We start from the raw sequence: 14,971 nt of genomic DNA, 5'->3' as shown, positions 1-14,971 counted from the left end.
CCAAACCGTATAGTTTCAGGAGTTTATTTTTAAACTTTATTCTCTCAAAATGTATTTGATATTTCCTGTCAACATTTCTGGATATTTTACATAGCTAGAGAGTACAAAATGCAGATTAAAAACCACTGAACAGAAAAGGCAGGTAGGAAGGAGTGGAGGAATAAACAAAGTGGATGGAGGTGACAGAGTAGGAAGTGTCAAGAGTCTTGAGTTACTGTAGATATAGTGACCAAGAAAAACAAGACTGAGTATGTGTGATGCAAGTTTCCCCAAACCATTTCGAGGTGTGTTTCTAACAGAAAAATGTAACTACTTGTACTAGTAGCATAGAAGTGAAGTTCTGGCCCTCTGAACACAGAAAAACATCTGTATTTCTTGTTCACACGGCCACAAGCAGACAAATTTGTTCCTGTTTGTGAATGTAAATAATCATGATGCTACCTTATTTCCTCTTGAGCTGAACGGTCTTGTTTATCTTTCTACACCTGACTTCCATCATTTCAATGAGGTCACTTGAGTTGGGTCGTAGTTCAGGGACGGAGCCCACAGTACAAGGCAAGACGGCAGTGGTGTGTATGTGACAACATCTATAAATGCAGTTCCACATTCTGTACATACTCTATATTCCCTGTGTATCTTATTCTATAATGGCTTTATTGTTGAATCGTACCAAATTCTCACTTCCTTCTCTTCCTCCTGTTACATTCATATTAAAGACTCATTCCCTCAGCTCCATTCTGCTACTGTATGAATCTCACCTTTAGGTAAAAAACATGCCTGGTCCTGTCGTGTGGTTTGGAAAAGCAGTCAAGAATCATCTGACCCACAGGTTGTCCTGGACTTTGGCTGGTACTGTAAAACTTTTTTTTCTGTTTTTAAAAGAGTGCTAGTTGGCTTTAATTTGACACTCAACATTTCTGATAAATAAAATCTAGTTTGAGGTGAGAGGGGTGTTTCATAAAGAGAGATTATCAGTGAAAACAAGCTCATTGCATCAATAATTTTCTTTATAAATTACGTTTTAATAAGTCTGACCTAGGGTACCATTCGAGATGTAAATCACTAGTTTCCTCACGATACGATGCATTGATTCTTTTGACAATACGATATTCACAATTTTATTACTGAAATAAATGAAAAATATTTATTACAATCTGCACTGCAATTTAAAGAACAACAAAAACAACTTCAATCTATGACTGTAGGCTCATGGAAATCAGCATTTCCACCATTTGTTCTCTTTTTAAATGCCAATTACATAAAATTAAAGAGTCTGCTCAGAATTCAGTCTGATGAAGTCATCAATCTGAAGGTATTTAAACAGTAATTTCAACATACGGAAGTTATTTCAGTTGTTTAAACCAAGAAGCAAAAGCCAACTAATGTAGAACTTTAGTTTCTAAAAAATCAGATTAGTCTTAATTTTGTGCTAAAACTAAATTCCCCAGCTGGGGTTTTGTTGTATATTTTAAATTTGTTCAGCGGTATCCTGCATCTTTTAACACTAAGTTTACATAGAAAGTTTTGTCCATTTTCTTGTTATTAATGCTTCATGACACAGGTTTGTGTTTCAAAATAAACTAGGCTTTTCTCCAGGAAGCAGATTAATCCTCATTCAGTTTGTTGGCATCATTTCAAGTCAGGCTTTTCACAAAACCTGTTTTCCTTATGCAACACCCCTCAGATAAATACAACAAAGAATACATTTACAAGCCAAAGTTGAAGACAAATAAGGCAGGTCAAGGTGGTCTTGACTGAAGGTTCAGGAATATCACAATAGCACCATATCAAACTAACGTAAAACATACTTCATGCATCTGTAGATATATATACTGTATATGTATTTATGTTAATGAATAGATATGAAATTTAGGGTTCAATACACAAGTGTTGAATATATTTCAAGTTCACAGAAAATAACTACTGCCACTGTTCAGTTGAGAATACAATCTGACTGGATCTATATTCAGAACTGACTCTTTGTGGTGTCTGCTCATACGTTATCAATTTAAAATCTCAACAGTCAAACTCTTCACAGTGCATAGAGCATTTAGTTTGCATGCCTGCAATTACACTTGGTGTGTGTGTGCACTGTACAGCACTGCACTACAGTTTGCCCATCACCAAGTCTTTACACCGCATTTACAAAGCTTTTTAAAGCCTGTTAACTTCACTCCGGTTGTAGAAGTAGCGTTTAGCGCCCCAAATTCAAACAGCACAGTATTACAGTTCACAACCATTGTATAAGGCAGATGAATAAAAGTACTCCTTTGTACTCTCGTGTCACCCCATGTTCATTACAGGCCTTCATATTGTACATGGCTATATCAAAGCATGCCGTAATAAAAAGCAAAAAACTGCAGCAAAAGCAAAGTTTTACAAACATTCTTTGGTTGAGTGTGAAAGGAGCATTCCTGTGCTTTAATTTAATTGCTTTGAATTTGGCATTTTTTTTTAAAAAGAACACAAAGAAAAACGTGGACCTTTGCAATGATACACTGGCTTAAATACAGGCAAAAGAGTGATGGCTTTAACCTAAACTACAATATTTATGGTAATTCTTGCAAATAATATTTAAAAAAAACCTAGTGATTAAAAAGCTCGCTTTGACTGATTGTACACAAATACTACTTTCTCTTTCCAGGTTGCCAAGGCAACCCCCCCTCCCGATGGCCTTCCCCCGTCTCCTTTCACTTCTTCTTGGCAAACTTGAACTTCTTCTCCTTGTCTTTCTTGGCAGAGCTGGGCTCAGGGAGGGCAGTTGAGGAGGAGGGCAGGCTGTGGGCTTTGGCCCCTGAGGGCCCCGACGCCTCCTCTGCTGCCAGGGGCTGAACGGCCTTCTCCATGGCCTGGCTCCAACGCTGGAGCTCCTCCTAAAATTAAACACACACACACACACACCAGAGAGGTTTACAAAGGGAAGTCCACCTCCACTGGCGCCACGTATGCTTTTGTCTCTTGGTGTATTTAAGAAAATTAAAGAGTGGAGGTGGTTCACACATTTAGAATTAAACTGTAAATAATGTGTTTGTTAGGGTGATATAGATCAAAAATTCCTCTTTATGAATTATTTTATGTTGTAAATCTCAATGCTCCCTATAGAATAGTCTTGGTAACTGATAGTAAAAACCAAATTGCTCAGACAAGGCCAGAAATAGAAAACTAAAAGAGCTCGTCAAATAAAATGTAAATATGTATGTTCTGAATGCAGCTTTACAGCCTGTGTCTGCTGCTTTACAGTACATAGGGTCAAAGATCATGTAGTTTAATGCCAAGTCCAGAACATTCAGTCTTACGTGAGCCGTGCAAAGTTTTTAAAAGTTATTCATCGTTTGTCTCACTGGGTAGACACTCACCTCGTCTTTACACTGGAAGAAATATTCACCACCATCTGCAAGTCTGAGAGAATGGGGGGAAAAAAAAAAAAAGTTTATTGTATGTAAGTTTGGAGTTTATACTTCTGCTTTGGTCTTGAGAGGAACAAAAAATAAACCAGTTTCCACAAAAAAAAATGTATAAGTAATCTAAAGCTCTGGCGAACTTTAAAAACAATGTGTTCATGTTTGTAGCAACTATTAACAATAAGGGCCACAGAAGACAGCAGTCGGTTATCTTAGTTTAGCATCCAATCCAGGGAAAACTGCTAGTCTGCTCTGTCCCAAGCTGAAAAAACATCTGCCTACTACCACCTCTTCAGCTCATTAATTAACATGTTATTTGTCATCTGTTAAAAACGTACAAAATAAGACAACAGATTTGGTTTTGTGGGGGATTATCTGTGGTATTATTTCTGGGCTGAGAGCACATAATCCCCCATAAAACCACACTTGATCTTTATATCCAACTCTTGGCAGGAAAGCCAATAAGCATATTTCCCAAAATGTTAGAAAGTTTGTCAGAGCTTTGCTGTTTTGATTTCAAATATGTTTGGATGAAACTGGTTTGTTCTTTGTTACTTTAATCTGTTTGTTGCTTTATTAGTGAGACAACAGGCCTGTTTCATAGAAGACATTTTGACTTGGAAAAGCACAGGTTTAAATAATTAAATGAATGATGGCTGAATTCCATTTAGCTGCTTTGATTTCACGTTCATGGCATTGTGCATGCTTGCTCACTGTCATCTGTTCAAACTTGAACAGAGCAGAGCCATCGTTAGTGTTCTCACTAACACCTGTGCTTTTCAGACAACAAGAGAAAATGTTTGCTCTGAGAGGTCTGATATGAAAACCTGAAGATAGAATTGGACTCTCACCGTAGTTTGGCGACGTGCTTCTTTTTCTTGTAGTTTGTAAGGATCTCCCAGCTGGCGTTACTGAGAGACAAGGGGTCCTCGCCGTGATACGTCACCCCGTGGCCACAGCTCTTGACGTCCTTATAGGCTGAGAGCTGACCCGGCTTCAGCACGCAGTACAAGTTGTTCCATGACCTGAGAGGAAGAGGAGAGGTAGGGAATGAAGGGCTTAAGTATTGATCATTTCAGGCAATAATGGAGAGATTAATTTGATTTAATCCCAATTACAAGAGCCATAATAACATCAACACTCCATTAAAACTTAATTTGATTAATGAGAAATACAAAGAACAGCTCACTGCTCTGTAACTCTAATAGCTGGTTATTACAGTAGTCATGTGGTAGGAGTTGTGTATTAACAAATTTCCTTTTTTTGTGTTAAGTTTTTTTAAAAACTTTTTTTTTAAACTTTTTTTTTTTTTACTTTTAAAACTTTCTTTTTAAAACTTTCTTTTTAAATCTTTTTTGTTTTTTAACTTTTTTTTTTTAAAGCTTTTTAAAAAAAACATTTCAGGGCGAATACTGCGCATGCGCGGCCCCGCGGCGTACTGCGCATGCGCGGCCCCGGTGTTTGCTGCATGCGCTACAGGGCCGCGCATGCGCAGTAAACACCAGGGCCGCGCATGCGCAGTACGCCGCGGGGCCGCGGCGTACTGCGCAGTATTCGCCCTGAAATGTTTTTTTTAAAAAGCTTTTAAAAAAAAAAAAAAAAAAAAGTTTAAAAAAAAAAGTTTTAAAAAGAAAGTTTTAAAAGTTAAAAAAAAAAGTTAAAAAAAAAAATTTTTTTTAAAAGTTAAAAAAAAAAAAGTTAAAAAAAAAAGTTTAAAAAACTGTTAAAAAAAGTTTTAAAAAAAAGTGAAGAAGTAAAAAGGACAGTGGTGGAAGAAGTATTCAGATCCTTTACTTCAGTAAAAGTACTAATACCACACTGTGAAATGACTCCACTCCGCTCATTTTAACTACCTAGTAAACTTTTAAGTGGTTTAATTTACAAAAATGGGTAATCATTTTAAATGTATCATGTTTTTCATTTTCAATCTTGACCTGAAAAGTAATTAAAGCTGTCAGCTAAATGTAGAGGAGTAAAAAGTACAATATTTGCCTCAAAATGTAGTGGAGTAGAAGTATAAAGTTATATAAAATGTACATAAAAGTACCTCAAAATTGTACTTTAAGTCCAGTACTTGAGTAAATGTACATAGTTACTTTCCACCATTGCTACCTGCCTCTTCTAACTTATACATATCAGTTAAGAGTCCTCCTTCAGACACTGTATGAGGATTAAAGGGATAGTTTGTGCATTATACAAATAAAACATAACATACAAAATTGGTACAATTATTGTCAATGCCCTCCTGAGGATAACCCTTTAAGGTTTTATTGATCGGCCCCTAGGTGGCACTGTGGTGGCAGTCTAATTTCATATTTGGTACCGTGGCCACACTATAACACTTATAACACTGCTCTGGCCCTAATAAATAATCATTCGAAATACAATAGGGACCTCGCAGGTCGTTGCCTGCTCGGGCCCTAAAAAAGATTAGTGTAGACCTAATGAGCACTGTGATGGATTAAAGATGGTAAGCACGTTTTCAAGTGTAATATATCTTCCCAACACAGGAATACTCTACCTATTTGAAGCCTTCTTTCCTGAGCCCTCCACGTCTAGTTTGCGGCTCAGCATGCCCTCCTGCAGCACAGCCGGGGCTCTTGGGGTCTCCATGGGCATGGTGGCAGATTTCTCTGGTTCTGGTCTCGGGGGCACGACTGGGACGGTGTCGTCCAGCTCCAGAGAGCCGCTCTCTCTCATTTCCGAGACTATGGGTGCTGTGGTGTCAGCGGCTGTCTCCTCCCGCTGATCTGAAATGGGTTCAACATCAGGCTGGGCAGAACCAAGCTGGAGTAGTAGGAAACAAGGGTCAGAAGTAGAATTAGACAGGAGACAAATTTTACCACTCTATGTATCAACGGACCATAATAGGGCCTTTTCTTTTCTTTTTTGACATAGCAAAGTTTTTTTTTTCTTCATTTTTCGACATACATACATATGGCGTTTCTTTCAATTATTTGACAAACTATAATATGGTCCTTTTTTAAAAATCAATTTTGGACAAACTAACTACTCCTGCATGTTTTAACAGACTATAATTGGGCCATTTTTAGAGTTTTTTGGACATATTAAAGTTTGACCATTTTTAGATATTTTTCGACATATGGCGTATGACATTTATTTATTTTTCCATTTATTGTTATACTATAAAAATGGAGACAGAAATAGAATGAGAGGAGAAAAATCTTTGATAAATGGACCAATCAACCTGCATGACTGGAGGTGATTTATGCATCTATTATTATTTTATAAAGTCTTAAAAGAAGTTCTCAACAGACTCAAATGTGTTTTGCTTTAGAGAAAGTAAAGGAGCTAGTGACAAAATAGCATAGAATAGAGGCTGGTTTTCCTTTTTTTATGCTTAAACAGGGGTCACAACATGATAAAGCAGAAAGGACAGGAGCTAAGTGAGTGTAGTTACTAACCAGAGTCTGTTCCTCAGTAGTGCCGCGCTGTGAAGATCCTTCCACATAACCTGTGTCTTCTCTCCTGGAGGTAAAAGGGCAGCAAGGTTAGCATGAGAGACTTTTAAGAGCAGCGGGTGAAGAACAATGTGTGTAGAGAGAGGGAGAGAGAGAGACTGTGTGCTTTGAAGGTTAGGGCTGGAAATAATCTGTTTTTTTGTTATTTTCAACCAACCCCATAAAAAGACAAAACACTGTGGTTGTCTACATCTCAATACTATCCGTAGCTCTCAGTCCCAAGCACATTTGTTCTGTCAATAAGACACAGTGTATCATAAATATATTTTTGTTTGTTTAAAATGGTCAAATAATTCCTAGCTTGGCACTGTAGATTTTTTCTGTGTTTTTTTTTTAGCAAATGTTAGCTAAACAGGTGTGAAGTGTTTTTGTTTGTTTCTTGCGCTGGTGGTCATTTATGGCAACAGACTAGTTGTGATTCATTCATTACATTACATTACATTACATGTCATTTAGCAGACGCTTTTGTCCAAAGCGACTTACAATAAGTGCATTCAACCTGATGGTACTAGACATAGACCACAGGAATCAAGTAAGTACATAACTTTAAGAGCTAACTGTCATCGCTAAAGGAGTGCTATATGTTAAAGAAGAAAAGAAGAGAAAAGAATAAGAATTTTTTTATATATATATATATATATATATATATTAGGTAGAAGAGTAAACTTCAGTTTATTTGTTCATGATAATGTGGAAGCCCAGTGTGACAACATGGCCCATTAAGGTGTTTTTATAGTTGGTGTATTGTTGGGTGTTCGAAGAATTTTAACAAAAAAAAAGAAAGCTACTGTATGCATGGCAACAAGTGTCACCTTATTGGCTCCCTAAATTAGCAGTAAATCATATTAGCATGTTGATTTTTGTCAAAAATGGTCAAATTTTAAAATGCTTCAAATGGGTCCATTATAGTCTGTTGATACATATAAGAGCATAATATGGCCAGACAGACAGAAAAACACTGTATTTTGGGATGCCCAAAAACGACCCCCTCAAAAAAAGTCATACCATAGCATCTTCAATTTTTGGCAAAAAATGGTCAAATTTTAAAATGCCTAAAAGTGCTAGAAATGTCCCAATTATACTTTGTGGATACATATTAGAGCATAATATGGCCAGAAAAGAAGGGAAAAACACCATATTATGGGATGTCCAAAAGTGACCCCCTCAAAAAAAAAATCATACTATAGCATGTTGATTTTTGTCAAAAATGGTCAAATTTTCAAATGCCTAAAAATGCTTTGAATGGGTCAATTATAGTCTGTTTATATACGTGGTAGTATAATTTGTCCAAAAACAGCGAAAAAACACCATATTGTGTGCTGTTCAAAAACTGGAAAAAAAGTCATAGGCCTACTATAGTATAGCATGTTGATTTTTGTCAAAAAAATTGTCAAATTTTCAAATGCATAGAAATGGCCCAATTATAGTCTGTTGATACATGTGGTAGAATAATTTGTCCAAAAACACCATATTGTGCGCTGTTCAAAAACTGAAAAAAAAGTCATACTATAGCATGTTCATTTTTGTCAAAAATTGTCAAATTTTCAAATGCATAGAAATGGCCCAATTATAGTCTGTTGATTCACGTGGTAGTATAATTTGTCCAAAAATAGCGAAAAACACCATATTATGGGATGTCCAAAAATGACCCCCTCAAAAAAAAAAATCATACTATAGCATGTCGATTTTTGTCAAAAATGGTCAAATTTTAAAATGCTTCAAATGGGTCAATTATAGCAGACGGACTGGATCGCTAAATCATCCAAAATTCTCATATATTGTAAAGAGCTATTGTTGACTTTAGATTCCTGCTTCCATCATATGGTGTGATTTTTTTATACTACAATATGTATCAACAGACTTAAATTGGGCCATTTTTTTAGCTTTTCTGCATGTATGTGTGTTACCTGCTGTCCTTATCTGACTGCTGCTCTTCTTTAATGAACTGCTCAATCTCCTGCTGCCTGTTCCTCAGCTCCAACAACTCCAGCTGCAACAAAGTAGTGAACTGGAATCAGTATCTAATCCATTATTTGATTACATTTTTGGGTCTGTTTTTTTTAGTAGCCATAGTGATTCATGCTTTTTATACGTACCGTCGTGAGGCGCTCCAGTGCAGAGAAGCGCTCTTCCCATGTGGCGGTGGATTTCTCGAAGGCTTCATGCCTCTTGAGGAGTTTCTCGACCTCGTCCACAGACTGGCCCAGGTCTTTACTGGACACGTAGGGCTCCTGAGCAATCAGCCAGGCCTCTGCCACCGAGGCGTCCCGCGCAAACTGACACACCTCCAGCACTAGAAGCAACAAAGACAGCGGCAATTATTATGAGAGTATTCATAATGTAGTTGTTATTTTTGAGTAATAGCTTTTTAAAAGAACCTTCAGGTTTTCCTACATATTAATGCTAATATATTTTATCTATAATATATTTTTGTGATTAAGCTATTTCTATTTATTTATTTTCCTCTCTTTGATTTTAAGGCTTTGTTTAATTATCTCTACATGTCCTCTTTTAATGTGTTTTTCTGCCTTTTGTTGTGATGCTTCCGATGTATTGTGTAAAGCACAATTGAATTGCCTTGTCGCTGAAATGTGCTTTATAAAGAAACTTGCCTTGTCTTATAAGACTTTGCATTCTCATTGCTGCAGCACTTATCTGGATTAATTTCAATTTGAGTAACTGCAGTTTAGTGGAAATGAATCCATTGCTTGTTTGTGGAAAATTGGCAAACATTAGTCTTGATTGAGATGGCCCCCTATTTTTTTTTTCCTTTTTTTGACCAAACAATCAATTAATCTAAATAATTTTGAGTGTGCTTGGCTCTGGCCCGTGATTCTCAGCCATACATTATTAGATCACAATTTATTTTTAAGATAATAAAGCAGGTGTTGGTGTGTGTCTGTCTGTCTGTCTGAAATTAGTGTATAACTTGTCAGTTAGTGTGTATATAAAACTGATCAGTTTGTGTATAAAACTGATCAGTTAGTGTTAGTTTAAACTGACAGTTTTCAGTTAGTGTGTGTGTGTGTGTGGGGGGGGTAACATGGTGGTCTATGGCGCATCTGTGCATCCTACGCCCAAACTATAACCCTGACGACGAATGTGAGTGACGAGACGAATTGTCCTACGTTTCTATGTGTAAATAATTTCTGTAGAGTGGCATTTGCGGCCTTGAGTGCAGTTTCCAAATGTATTTTTTGACACATTTTTCTCTCCCTCTGCACTCTAGCGATGATGTTATCCACTCTAGCCTCTCCATAGGGTAACATTTGGGGAATTTTTGGCATGTTTTTGCCGAATAATTTGAAAACCGTTTGTCGAAACCCTTAGAAAAGTTTTAGCACAGTGTATGTGCAACCAAAACTCCGGGAGGAGTAGTCGACCGAAAAAAACACGGGAAAAAATGAAAAATTAAATCTAGGATTAAGCCCGGTGAAGCACACTCAATAATTGAAAACAAATAAATATATAATTCCAAAGTTTAGTTAGAGAAACGTACAGAAACACTATCATAAAATGTCTTCGTTTTTGTCTTTAGTTTTATGCTTATTAGAGTTTGAGTGCTTTGATGAACAAAAGCTGAAGGTGCTTTTTCATGTGCAAGGTTTGTACATGTATGAGCTTTCAGAACATCAGTTAGTCTTTTGGCCTTTGGCAGTTAAGTGAAGATCTGTAGGAATAATGTATATACAGGTTGGTGTGGTTTTACTCACAGAGTCTGAGCCAGTCCCATCTGTCGTCCCACTTGAACATCATCTCCTTCCTTTTCTCCATCAGCTGCACCAGCTTCTCTTTGATCTGACACAAGCAGTTATACAGTCGCAGTTACATATCAGCGTTATTAAACAACTCAGCCCCGAGACTGGCTATTACCCTCTAAGAATTAGCATTGTGAGGTAATTAACCGCACGTTAAATTCAGGCCGGGGTCAATTGCTCATTTAAATTCTTTTGGCTTTTCCATTTCTAATTAGTGTTTGCTTTATAGTCTCCCTGATGAGTGTAAGATGAGTGGAAATTTTTCTTTCGTGGCAATCCAATTGGTTCCATTGTGCCAGACAAGAACAATCACTCCCAGAAAAGTAATTAAATCTAATGAAAGCAGCAATTTGAGGCCCAGCTGAGGATGAAAAGAAGCTGTCTTTGCTGGTGAAGGCCTACCTCAGCAGAGTCTCGGTGCTTGCGTGTCAGCAGGGCCTTGCCGAGGTCTATGCAGTCGGTGAATTTTGCTCCCCGGGCCTCGATTTCAGAGCGGATCCCCTGGTGGTACTTCTGCAGGAGCTCCACGGATGAGACGTCCCTGATGCAGAGGAGGGATAGATATGAAGTGATAACAGGTAATGCATGAAGTTTATCTACCTCTGTTGGCAGGGACAGGAACAGCAGCAGTAATAACCAGGCAGTGGAAAGTTAACAGTGTGCTTTATTTAAGACAAAGATACTGCAATCGCATTCAATAAACTCTAATAGTAATATAGAGCCACTAAAAATCCAAAATTAATTTTCTGCTTGTGGGAAAATTGATTTTCAGGGTGATCTTTCCTGGAATGTAACAATAAAAAAACACTTGCTGACATTAATAACCTGAATATTTTTCATTAAAGTTAATATGAGCTTCATGTCAAATCGGGTTAACACAAACAAATCAAATTGGGCTCAATGGGACCAACTACAGAACGATGAGTGAGAACAAAAGCCACGGTGAAAAAGATCTCATGGTACGATCACAATAGTTATATAGTATATAATAATGTAAAATAGTTTATTTTATTTTATTATGTTTTATAACCTTGTTGAGTTGAGGACGTTCAAGTCCACAAATTATTTTTATTGAGTATTGAAATTCATAAATTGGTTACAAAGAAAACTCAAATACTCAAGGGCAAGGTTTCAAGTGTCTCTTTAGAAAAAATATAACAGTGTTAACAATTTGATACTTTTAGCTTTCATTCATTTGAGCATTTGTCTTATTACTTAGTAATCGGTCGCCTATAAAATTGAAATTATTTTGTTTTCAGACACAATTGTGGTTTAATTTTTATTGTGAATGTATGTTTTATTGATTAATAAAGTTTTGAAAAAGATATACACTTTATCTGTCAATAATAAATCACATTGTCACAACCATTTTATTCCAACTTTAGGGCCGACCGTGTATTTAGTATATTATCATTCCTCTGTTTCAGCCTTGCATTAAAAATAAAGTATATATATATTTTTTTTAAGATTAATTGTTTATCTAAATAATGTAAAACCATCTGTCTTTACCCACAAAAAAACTAATTTTTAAAACCAAATAAAAAGTGAAAACCAAATATTAAAAGGGAAAGGTTTCAGGATCTTTTTTCCAAGTGTCTTAATGAATTTGTTGTCCAAGGCGAGCTCACCTGGGTTTCTCCTGAGTCTCTATCTGCTGGATGGTGCTCTCCATCCAGGCCATCAGGTCCCGCACCATGGTGAAAAAGCGGAACTTCTCAGCCGTGTCCACCAGCTGCGCTCTGCGGCCGTCGCAGGCGTCCAGCAGGCCCTTCCACGCCTCCACCACCTCCCGCTCTGAGGCCTGGATGGCCTCCGCCTGGCCCCCTGCATACTGGGCATGAAGCCGTGCAGCGGTCTCCTGGAACTGTTGAACCTGGAGAAAGAAGAACCATGAGTCAGTTTATTGAAGTGAATTATTAAACTAAAGTCTCCGTCCATTAAAAAAAATTTTTTTCCTTATCTATTTTCTTTTTGTTACTTTACATGGATGTTTGACCTGTTACACATTCATGGAAAAATGATTAGACCATCTTTGTTTTCTTCAATTTCTTGTTCATTTTAATGCCTGGTACAACTAAAGGTGCATTTGTTTGGACAAATATAATGATAACAACAAAAATAGCTCATAAGAGTTTAATTTAAGAGCTGATATCTAGCCATTTTCCATGGTTTTCTTGGTGATTATTTTGTTTTTTATCAAGAAAACCATGGAAAATGGTGAGATATCAGCTCTTAAATGAAACTCTTATGAGCTATTTTTGTTATCATTATATTTGTCCAAACACATGTAACTTTGGTTGTACCAGGCATCAAAATGAACAAGATATTGAAGAAAAAGGGTGGTCTAATTCTTTTTTCCATGACTGTATGTATATGTATATGTATTAGCAAGGATAGAGTACATTACATATACTATTATGACTCATTGTTGATATAAAAATAATAATTCCGAAACCTTTATTTTTATAAATCTTAGTTTCATAAATTGGCTGTTCTTGAAGATAACACATGGGAAGACCTGCACACAAGCTGTCATTAAAAAAATCAATATTCACCCTTATATCTGAGACCTTCTGTGATATAATGTTAGAGAAACTGGAAAAACGGGAGACCACATACATCTTTTGGGATTACCCAGTAATTCAGGAAAAGTTAGAGAAGAAACTGATTGTAAAAGTGAATGTCCCCTTAGATCCATTATTTTTGTTAGGATCTATACCTAAAGATATATATGGCACAGATCAGAGGTGTGTTCTGCAGGTACTTTTATTGATCGCCAAGAAAATGAAATGATAGCTGTGAACTGGAAGAATGCAAAACCACCAACTATAACTCAGCAGAGAGTGATACAGGTTTACACAGTGGAACAAATTACTGCAGGTCTACAACTGAAAACAGGCACTTTTACACAATGGTGGACTTATTTTACTCTGCAGCTGTTTAACCAAGGGAGGTGGGTTGTTGTTACAAAACGTGATATTAAAATGCAGTAGAACCAAACATTACATTGTTATGTTCACCTGTAACTGACCCTGCTCTGCTGCAACGTAAATATCTGTTATTTCTGGACTTATTCATTTTTTATATATATCTATATATATCTATATATCTATATCTATATATCTATCTATATATATATATATATATATATATATATATATATATATATATATATATATATTATTATTATATTCTTTATTATCTCCATTATTATTATTATTATTATTTTTTATAATAATAATAATAATAATAATGCATTCTTTTTTAATCATTTTTAGTATATTAGCATTTTTATTTATTTTTTTCATTTTATATTGTGAGGTCCTCTGTCAGGGAATATCCTGTTCTGTTAAAAATTAAAAATTAAATAAAAAGTTCAAAAGCAAAATCAATAAATGAACTGGTTGTTCATCCCAGAGCAGTGGGATTGAGGGACTGATACAAAGCAGAATCCCCTCGCTGGACCATAGTTTATGGGGTTTTTTCACCCTCTGAGAAAACTTTTCACAGTTGCCCAAACATTGCAGCTCTCGCTCCTCCCTCTAGATATGAATCATCAAAGTTTGCCTCTCGGCCGCTGCCTGCTGTGTTCCCTCAGAGTCAGAGGGCTGATCCCCTGTGTTGTACCTGTTTGCCTAGAGCGGTGATGTCTCTCTCAAAGGCGGCGTGCATTCTGTGGAAGGACTCGGCTTTGCTGAAGTCCTCTCCCACGTCATCGGGCAGCTCTTTCTGCTTCTCGTGGATCTGAGCCACAAGCTCCTTCCCATCATCAAAGTACCTTAAAAACAAGACATTGATCTCTCAGTCTCTTTAGCTCTGTGTGTATTATCATCACATTTGTCATCCTACGTAAACAATCAATTTATCCGGGTTGCTTTAGAGGATTAGACGAGAAATCTAAACGGCATCGATCAAGATAACTGTTCCAGTTTCTGGTGCATCAATTCTGTCTTCCTTACTTGAGCAGTTCGTAGGATGTAGTGAGGAGCTGAGCGCGGGTGTCGATGAGCTCCAGCAGATCAGCCCAGCTCTCATTGATGGTGTCCTTCCACTCGGCCATGGCGGCCGCCTCCGTGTGTCCCGCTTCGATCAGCTCGTCTATTGTCTCGTTGACCATGTCCACTCGCTCCTGACCCGCCATCCCCGTCTCCCGGGCAAACTCACGGAACTTATCCCTCAGAAGCTGAAAGGAAAACACACATTTAAAAAAAAAAAAATAGTTATATGTTTGAAATTGTATTTATTCTATTATAAGCACAAATGCATGCAAACACCAATAAATATTTAATTTAGTATTTATTAAATTTGTTTACTTGATATTTTTCTACCT

At 36.9% G+C, this 14,971-nt stretch overlaps 1 protein-coding gene across 1 annotated transcript in view; it reads right to left on the bottom strand.

Moving 5' to 3' along the window:
- Positions 1-19: 19 nt before the first annotated feature.
- sptb (spectrin, beta, erythrocytic) overlaps positions 20-14,971 on the bottom strand; it is a 57,369-nt gene continuing 42,417 nt past the window's right edge. Inside the window, exons 25-36 of the mRNA XM_059352565.1 lie at positions 14,601-14,824; positions 14,269-14,419; positions 12,270-12,514; positions 11,044-11,182; positions 10,597-10,681; positions 8,980-9,176; positions 8,791-8,873; positions 6,827-6,890; positions 5,923-6,188; positions 4,253-4,426; positions 3,357-3,399; positions 20-2,873 (exon numbers count right to left, since the gene is read on the bottom strand). Of these exons, the coding sequence (XP_059208548.1) occupies positions 2,691-2,873; positions 3,357-3,399; positions 4,253-4,426; positions 5,923-6,188; positions 6,827-6,890; positions 8,791-8,873; positions 8,980-9,176; positions 10,597-10,681; positions 11,044-11,182; positions 12,270-12,514; positions 14,269-14,419; positions 14,601-14,824 (1,854 nt within the window). The 3' untranslated portion in view covers positions 20-2,690. The remainder of the gene's footprint in view (positions 2,874-3,356; positions 3,400-4,252; positions 4,427-5,922; positions 6,189-6,826; positions 6,891-8,790; positions 8,874-8,979; positions 9,177-10,596; positions 10,682-11,043; positions 11,183-12,269; positions 12,515-14,268; positions 14,420-14,600; positions 14,825-14,971) is intronic.

The sequence above is a fragment of the Centropristis striata genome, chromosome 16 (assembly GCF_030273125.1).
Source record: "Centropristis striata isolate RG_2023a ecotype Rhode Island chromosome 16, C.striata_1.0, whole genome shotgun sequence".
NCBI lineage: Eukaryota > Metazoa > Chordata > Actinopteri > Perciformes > Serranidae > Centropristis > Centropristis striata.
Note: the sequence above shows the minus strand (reverse complement) of the source record. Positions and strands in the feature narration are given on the sequence as shown.